Source organism: Eutrigla gurnardus, assembly GCF_963514095.1.
Source record: "Eutrigla gurnardus genome assembly, chromosome: 9".
Taxonomy (NCBI): domain Eukaryota; kingdom Metazoa; phylum Chordata; class Actinopteri; order Perciformes; family Triglidae; genus Eutrigla; species Eutrigla gurnardus.
In genome coordinates, this window is record NC_139923.1 from 29,381,051 (window position 1) to 29,389,958 (window position 8,908).

Sequence of the window (8,908 nt, forward strand, 5' to 3'; positions counted from 1 at the left end):
AAAAAAAGGAATAAAGCTTCTTCTTCTTCTTCTTCTTCTTCTTCTTCTTCTTCTTCTTCTTCTTCTTCTTCTTCTTCTTCTTCTTCTTCTCTGAACCAACACGTAGCCTGCAGCTCAGCTTCTTGCCTGAGATCAACACTGTTATCACTCTGGATCAATCAGGGTGCAGGACTCCAGCTGCTGGATCGTAGTGGATCAGGTCTGTGGTGCATGTTGCTGCACACACACTGATTCATCATTGTGTCCTATTTGCATCAGTGTGTGTGTGTGTGTGTGTGTGTGTGGGCATACACGGCTGTACGTCACCTTCACATTCAGCTGCGTCGACGTGGGTGAGTCCGGCGGCCCACGAGACCTCATTACTATGCAACACACCCAGTCGCTGGTGCGCTCGCGCGGCATAGCTCATGTCCTTAAAAGGCGCTTTTCAACTCGCCTGTTGTTTCTGCAGAGCCCCCCCCCCCCATCTGTCTCTGTGGCTGCTCGCGTGCGTCCTCTGCTGGCCAAATGCGGGACTGAACTCACTCAAATAAATATACTAATATTCAACCTATATAATAATATTCATTATTTATTTATTATTATTTTACTATTTTTATATCTATCTATCTATCTATCTATCTATCTATCTATCTATCTATCTATCTATCTATCTATCTATCTATCTATCTATCTATCTATCTATCTATGTCTGTCTGTCTAGCGCCCTCTGCTGTCGTCATCCGTCATCGCAGCAGCCAGTTGTGCACAGCGCATGCGCCGCCACCGTCATCCAGTAGCGTGGCTGGTTACCCGGATGTTTACATGTTGATGATGGAGAGCTGAGCCGCCGTTCCTTCAAAGGTTAGAGACGTTCCCGTTGCTTCGTTTACAACATGTTTAGAACATTTAGAACATGACGTACGTGGTGTACGTTGTGACGTCATTTATACGGTAAAGTGTTCAGAATGTATGTGGATGCAAACACAAGTTAACGCTAATGCTCTACGTTGCTAGCCAGCGTTAGCTAAAGCTAAGCTAGCTGTGTTATTAACAGCCTGCTGCTTTTAATAGAAACGTTTATTCCTTTAATTTAATATTAGTCACGCAGTACTTTGGTTTATGGGTCTCGATTGGACGATATAAGATTTAATTTAAATTTTATTAGCATAAAAAACATGGCATGGGACAAGATGAATATTAATAATATGTTTCATAAATATGCTTAAAATCCTAAAAACATACTGGGATCGTTCAGTTAAGAGAAAACTTTTTTTTGTGAAAAACAAACAATTTATTAAATATAAACCATAAGGTCTCCCTGCATAAATAGTTAATACAATTAACTTATTATTATGTTTAAAAAAAATCATGGTAGAGAAGTTGAAATGACAGCCTTATTTAAAATAAAATACATAGTATCATGTATTAAAAACATGTTTATATTGTTTATCGTTTATTTATGATGATGTTTAAAATAGTTTGATTATACGATGTGTGACTCGATGTGAAACTACTGTTTCTGTTTACATCAAGCAGAGCATCATGGGTAATGCAGAGAGCGTGGTGGTGCAGAAGCGGCTGGCCCGGTTCCGCCCCGAGGAGAGGCCTGCGGTGGAGGGGGTCTTCGACCGGCTCCTGGGTCCTGCAGGACCCCCTTCAGGACCCCTGCCAGCAGGGGCCGCTTTAACGCTGGAGATGCTGCAGGTGAATCAGATCTTCATTTCTGTTGTTCCACTGAGAAAAAGGTGGTTTCTGTATAACCGACACCCCCCTTTGTCCGTCCCAGTCCTCGATGGGGGGTCTGGCCCCGGACGCCCTGGTGAGGAGGGTCTACCGGTGCATGTGCAGTATCGAACCTGGACCGCCGGCCTCTGGGAAAACCTCTGCTGCCTCTGGAGTCGGCCGAGAGCAGCTGGTCATCTTCCTGGCAGACACGCTGCGAGGGACCGCAGAGGAACGGGCTCCTCTGATCCTGTCCATGTCCAAGTCCGAGTCCGAGTCCAGGTCCAAGCGAGGACCAGGGCCCGCAGACACCGTCACATGTGAGCAGGTAGCAGAGGTGAGTAGACGGTGAAATGATGTTTGTGTCCTAAATCACTCCTTCACGACTCCCTACTCACCATCCAGGGAGCTCCACATAGAGGACCATGTAGAGGACTATGTAGAGGACTATATAGAGGACCATGTAGAGGACTATGTAGAGGACTATATAGAGGACCATGTAGAGGACTATATAGAGGACCATGTAGAGGACTATGTAGAGGACTATATAGAGGACCATGTAGAGGACTATGTAGAGGACTATATAGAGGACCATGTAGAGGACCATGTAGAGGACCATGTAGAGGACTATGTAGAGGACTATGTAGAGGACTATATAGAGGACCATGTAGAGGACTATGTAGAGGACTACGAAGAGGACTATATAGAGGACAATATAGAGGACTATGTAGAGGACTATGTAGAGGACTATATAGAGGACGATGTAGAGGACTATGTAGAGGACTGTATAGAGGACCATGTAGAGGACTATGTAGAGGACTATGTAGAGGACTATATAGAGGACTATATAGAGGACCATGTAGAGGACCATGTAGAGGACTATGTAGAGGACTATATAGAGGACTATGTAGAGGACTATATAGAGGACCATGTAGAGGACCATGTAGAGGACTATGTAGAGGACTATGTAGAGGACTATATAGAGGACCATGTAGAGGACTATGTAGAGGACTGTATAGAGGACCATGTAGAGGACTATGTAGAGGACTATATAGAGGACCATGTAGAGGACTATGTAGAGGACTGTATAGAGGACCATGTAGAGGACCATGTAGAGGACTATATAGAGGACTATGTAGAGGACTATATAGAGGACCATGTAGAGGACTATGTAGAGGACCATGTAGAGGACTATGTAGAGGACTATGTAGAGGACTATGTAGAGGACTATATAGAGGACTATATAGAGGACCATGTAGAGGACCATGTAGAGGACTATGTAGAGGACTATATAGAGGACTATGTAGAGGACTATATAGAGGACCATGTAGAGGACTATGTAGAGGACTATGTAGAGGACTATATAGAGGACCATGTAGAGGACTATGTAGAGGACTGTATAGAGGACCATGTAGAGGACTATGTAGAGGACTATGTAGAGGACTATATAGAGGACCATGTAGAGGACTGTATAGAGGACCATGTAGAGGACTATGTAGAGGACTATATAGAGGACTATGTAGAGGACTATGTAGAGGACTATATAGAGGACCATGTAGAGGACTATGTAGAGGACTATGTAGAGGACTATGTAGAGGACCATGTAGAGGACTATGTAGAGGACCATGTAGAGGACTATGTAGAGGACTATATAGAGGACTATATAGAGGACCATGTAGAGGACCATGTAGAGGACTATGTAGAGGACTATATAGAGGACTATGTAGAGGACTATATAGAGGACCATGTAGAGGACCATGTAGAGGACTATGTAGAGGACTATGTAGAGGACTATATAGAGGACCATGTAGAGGACTATGTAGAGGACTGTATAGAGGACCATGTAGAGGACTATGTAGAGGACTATATAGAGGACCATGTAGAGGACTATGTAGAGGACTGTATAGAGGACCATGTAGAGGACTATGTAGAGGACTATATAGAGGACTATGTAGAGGACTATGTAGAGGACTATATAGAGGACCATGTAGAGGACTATGTAGAGGACTATGTAGAGGACTATATAGAGGACCATATAGAGGACCATGTAGAGGACTATGTAGAGGACTATATAGAGGACTATGTAGAGGACTATGTAGAGGACTACGAAGAGGACTATATAGAGGACAATATAGAGGACTATGTAGAGGACTATATAGAGGACCATGTAGAGGACTATATAGAGGACTATGTAGAGGACTACGAAGAGGACTGTATAGAGGACAATATAGAGGACTATGTAGAGGACTATATAGAGGACCATGTAGAGGACTATGTAGAGGACTATATAGAGGACCATGTAGAGGACTATGTAGAGGACTATGTAGAGGACTACGAAGAGGACTGTATAGAGGACAATATAGAGGACTATGTAGAGGACTACGAAGAGGACTGTATAGAGGACAATATAGAGGACTATGTAGAGGACTACGAAGAGGACTGTATAGAGGACAATATAGAGGACTATGTAGAGGACTACGAAGAGGACTGTATAGAGGACAATATAGAGGACTATGTAGAGGACTATGTAGAGGACTATATAGAGGACCATGTAGAGGACTATATAGAGGACCATGTAGAGGACTATATAGAGGACCATGTAGAGGACTATATAGAGGACTATGTAGAGGACTATATAGAGGACCATGTAGAGGACTATATAGAGGACTATGTAGAGGACTATATAGAGGACCATGTAGAGGACTATATAGAGGACCATGTAGAGGACTATATAGAGGACCATGTAGAGGACTATATAGAGGACTATGTAGAGGACTATGTAGAGGACTATATAGAGGACCATGTAGAGGACTATATAGAGGACCATGTAGAGGACTATATAGAGGACTATGTAGAGGACTACGAAGAGGACTGTATAGAGGACTATGTAGAGGCGGCTGCTCTACACTCCATAAACACATATTTTAAGTGTGCTCCGTCCTTCCCTCCTCACCCTGCCATTTTCCTGTAGTTCCTCCAGGACCTGATTTCTGCTGTAGTCCAGATTCTGGTCCAAAAGGGGCGCCTGCAGGCCTGGAAGCCCGAGAGAATGGGCGACAGCTCTGTGGGTGTCAGACTCCTGGCAGAGCAGATGTGTTCTGAGCTCAGACCTTCAGGTAAACAGGAAGTGTGAAGGTTTGTGGACTCGTGGAGGGAATGTGACGCGGTCCTCTCCCTCAGAGCAGGGAGGCTGTGATGTCTCCTGTCTGGAGGACTGGATCTTCAGGACCTCCCAGGTGTCGTCCTACCTGGAGATGCTGGTGGGCGAGGGCCTGAACGTGTCGCTGAGCGGCCGGCCGGCCCCGACCCTGCTGCCCCCCTGCAGGGAGACCCCCTGGAAAGACCTGCAGGGTCTGCTGCTGGACCTCCCCACCCTCATGTTCCTGGCTCCACAGGTAAGAAAACGAACCCACTCATAGTAGATTCTGACAAGTGCAACAGCTTGGCTCGCCCCCTGGTGGCCAGCAGAGAGAATGCAGCTTTAAGGCACTTAAGCATCGGCTTCACTTCACCGAACCAGTTAAAGCTTTAAATGGTGACCAGTCATGTAAATGATCACATGAAAGCATTTTTATGTTAATGTCTCCAGTTGCCAGATGGCTACAGCGCCCCCTGGAGGCTTGTGTTTTCCACGCGGCTGCACGGCGAGAGCTTCACCAGGATGGTGGCCGGCCTGACCAAGTGTGGGGCCACGCTGCTGCTCGTCAAAGACACGAAGGGCCACGTGTTTGGGGGCCTCGCCTCCCACGGCTGGGAGCTCAAACCTCAGTACCAGGGTGAGAGAAGAGACCAGCTCCGTCTAATCCCAGACCACCAGAGACCGCCTGTGGTCCCCTGGGAGGTCTAGATAGTAGCTCACATTAGTCCAGAGACCAGACCAGACTATGTGGAGGAACCAGAGACTGTCTGTGGTCCCCCAGAGGTCTAGATAGTAACTCACATTAGTCCAGAGACCAGACCAGACTATGTGGAGGAACCAGAGACTGTCTGTGGTCCCCCAGAGGTCTAGATAGTAGCTCACATTAGTCCAGAGACCAGACCAGACTATGTGGAGGAACCAGAGACTGTCTGTGGTCCAAACAACAAGGTCTCTGCTGTATTTATGTCTAGATGACCTTATTTGGAGTGTGTGCGTGTGTCTCTGTGTGTGTATATCTGTGTGTGTGTGTGTGTGTGTGTGTGTGTATATCTGTGTGTGTGTGTGTGTGTGTGGGTGTGTGGGTGTGTGGTTGTGTGTGTGTGTGTGTGTGTGTGTGTGTGTGTGGGGGGGGGGGGTGTGTGTGTGGGTGTGTGGGTGTGTGTGTGTGTGTGTGCGTGTGTCTCTGTGTGTGTATATCTGTGTGTGTGTGTGTGTGTGTGTGTGTGTATATCTGTGTGTGTGTGTGTGTGTGTAGGTGACTCCAGATGTTTCCTGTTCACTGTGTTCCCCCGGCTGAGAGTTTATACAGCAACAGGATACAACCAGCACTTCATGTACCTGAACCAGAACCAGCAGACCATGCCCAACGGTCTGGTGAGTCTCACTTCTGTTGCCTTCATCGTCACACGGAGCTTCAAATGTCGCTGTCTTGTTCGGGTCTGTGTATATTGTTGTTCAGAGATTTGCCTGATTTAAAATCTGAGGTTCAGCCGGTCCTCTGACCTCCACGTCCCCGATATGAGTTCTTTATTACATACGTTGTATAGTAACATTTTTAACCATCGTGATAACGTACAGTTCACCCTCCCACCGATTCTCCTTTTCACTGAGCAGAACATGAACGCATCATAACCTAACTTAACGTGAACGTAACACTCCTGTCGGTAGGGGATGGGCGGTCAGCACGGCTACTTCGGCCTCTGGCTGGACGGCGACTTCGGCCGCGGTCACAGCCGTGCGCGGCCGAAGTGCACCACCTACGGCAGCCCTCAGCTGTCTGGAGACGAGGACTTCAGCGTTGACTCCATGGAGGTGTGGGCGGTCGGGAAACCCCCTGAACCGGAGGAGGTACTGGGTTTCCTCCTTTACCTGGTAGCAGCATCACTGGTCTGCACCTTTAAACTGGTTCTGTGTGTTCGGGGTTCCAGGGCGAGGAGGGCCGGGGCAAGAAGAGCATCCTGGATGCCGATCCAGAGGTCCAGGCCATGATGGAGATAGTAGGCAAGACTCTGCACAGTCAGGGTCTCAGGGAGCCGGAGGAGGACCAGGAGCAGTGAGGAGGTTGGGATTTCATCACCTGGACAGCTGGCTCACATTCACGCCGGCGTCCGGTCCAACAACGTGACTTCAGGTTCCTCTTTCCTGCCTTTCCTTCTGCTCGGACACTTAATGCACAAACATCAGCTTCCTTCTACTTACGGGGGAAACTGGTCTTAATGGTTTTCTCTCTGACCTCATGACTAAAGAACAGCGACGATGGAGGAATTTATGGTTGATCGAGATAAAAACACACATTCATTATTGAATATCGTCAGCAGTGACTGAAAAAGCTGTTTAGATCACCTTCATGGTAGAGAAGTTAAAAATAGAGCCTGATTTAAAAAATACAGGATACAAAAAATACTTTTTACAATGTATTTTCGGAAAGAGACCTTATGCTTTATGATTATTTAAGATTACTTAAGATTATTTGATTGTTTTTCATTAACACAATATGTGTGACATAATAATAAATGTGTTTGTATGTTATTTAAATTGATTCCAGGATGTTTTAGTCCCATTTTAAGAGTTTTAAATGTATTTTCATGATATTGTGAATCCAGTTATATTGGCCAGAATAATCATAATAATTATGATTATTCTAATGATCATCCGATGCCTACTTAAGAGCAGCAAAGACTGATTTTACAAGGATAATCTTTCTAAGCTTCTTTATGTGAAACAGGTGGACAAACAAGTTTGTGCCAGTGATTTCTTTTGTTGTTGTAATAATAATTTTGGCCACAAGAGGCTGAAGTGCACCCCTGCTCCATGTTTCAGATGGCAGCCATGCATGTACCTTTAGAGTGGAGGAATTACAACTCACCTGGAAGAAAACATGAAGGTTTTACTCCTTATTGAGAACACAAGGTAGTGGTTCACTTCAGCCTCTTGTGGTCAAAATGAGCAAAAACAACAAACTTAAATCCTGATGGAAAAAAACACTTTTTAGGAAAGTTATCCTGACAAAACTTCTTTTTTTCCCCAAATGTTTCACAGATTAAAGTTTTGATGGAACTTAAAGGAAATATTTGTTTTATTCTCAGTCAAAAACACAGCAGAGAAAACGATTTATGAGAAAATGGTCCTACTTCTCTCTGCTGGCCACCAGGGGGCGACTCCTCTCTGGTTGTATAGAAGTCTATGAGAAAATGGTCCTACTTCTCTCTGCTGGCCACCAGGGGGCGACTCCTCTCTGGTTGTATAGAAGTCTATGAGAAAATGGTCCTACTTCTCTCTGCTGGCCACCAGGGGGCGACTCCTCTCTGGTTGTATAGAAGTCTATGAGAAAATGGTCCTACTTCTCTCTGCTGGCCACCAGGGGGCGACTCCTCTCTGGTTGTATAGAAGTCTATGAGAAAATGGTCCTACTTCTCTCTGCTGGCCACCAGGGGGCGACTCCTCTCTGGTTGTATAGAAGTCTATGAGAAAATGGTCCTACTTCTCTCTGCTGGCCACCAGGGGGCGACTCCTCTCTGGTTGTATAGAAGTCTATGAGAAAATGGTCCTACTTCTCTCTGCTGGCCACCAGGGGGCGACTCCTCTCTGGTTGTATAGAAGTCTATGAGAAAATGGTCCTACTTCTCTCTTGATGTATTATCTCAGTAAACATTGTAAACATGGGTTTATGGTCTCAATCTCTAGTTTCAAGTCTTCTTCAATCCAGCATGATGTTCATTTAGTACATTATGGTCCATTTAGAGTCCACCAGACCAGAAAGCAGGGGATGCTTTAGGGGGCGGGGCTTAAGTCTTGAAAACCACAAATCAAAAGGTGACATCACCATGACTGCGTCCCTTTTTTATATACAGGAATGTGAGCACAAAAAAGAGGAAGTTACCCCATCAATAGTTTATGTATGACAGTGAAATCATACATGGTTCTCCTGTTCAAAGGAGGTGAAGATCTTCTTGAGAAACGTGTCATTGTGAACTTCTGTGTGACCAGTATTAAAAAAAACCTTATGTTGAAGAGACTTTTTGTTCACCCACATCCTGACCCAGACCCTGGATGAGAGTCTGGACT

The 8,908-nt window shown here is 45.6% G+C and overlaps 1 protein-coding gene across 3 annotated transcripts; it reads left to right on the top strand.

Annotated features, from left to right (window-relative positions):
- Window positions 1-708: 708 nt before the first annotated feature.
- On the top strand, window positions 709-7,911 carry meak7 (MTOR associated protein, eak-7 homolog). 3 transcript variants are annotated; one of them, XM_084017096.1, is made up of 9 exons: window positions 709-843; window positions 1,516-1,686; window positions 1,769-2,041; window positions 4,676-4,820; window positions 4,885-5,099; window positions 5,294-5,480; window positions 6,099-6,217; window positions 6,512-6,691; window positions 6,772-7,911. In XM_084017096.1, exons 2-9 carry the CDS (start codon window positions 1,525-1,527, stop codon window positions 6,898-6,900), a joined length of 1,410 nt encoding a protein of 469 aa, XP_083873222.1. In that variant the 5' UTR covers window positions 709-843; window positions 1,516-1,524; the 3' UTR covers window positions 6,901-7,911. The 3 variants fall into 3 exon arrangements, with proteins under 3 accessions (XP_083873222.1, XP_083873223.1, XP_083873221.1); XM_084017097.1 differs by having other exon boundaries at window positions 735-843; window positions 1,519-1,686; window positions 6,099-6,221; XM_084017095.1 differs by having other exon boundaries at window positions 736-843; window positions 1,519-1,686.
- Window positions 7,912-8,908: the final 997 nt, after the last annotated feature.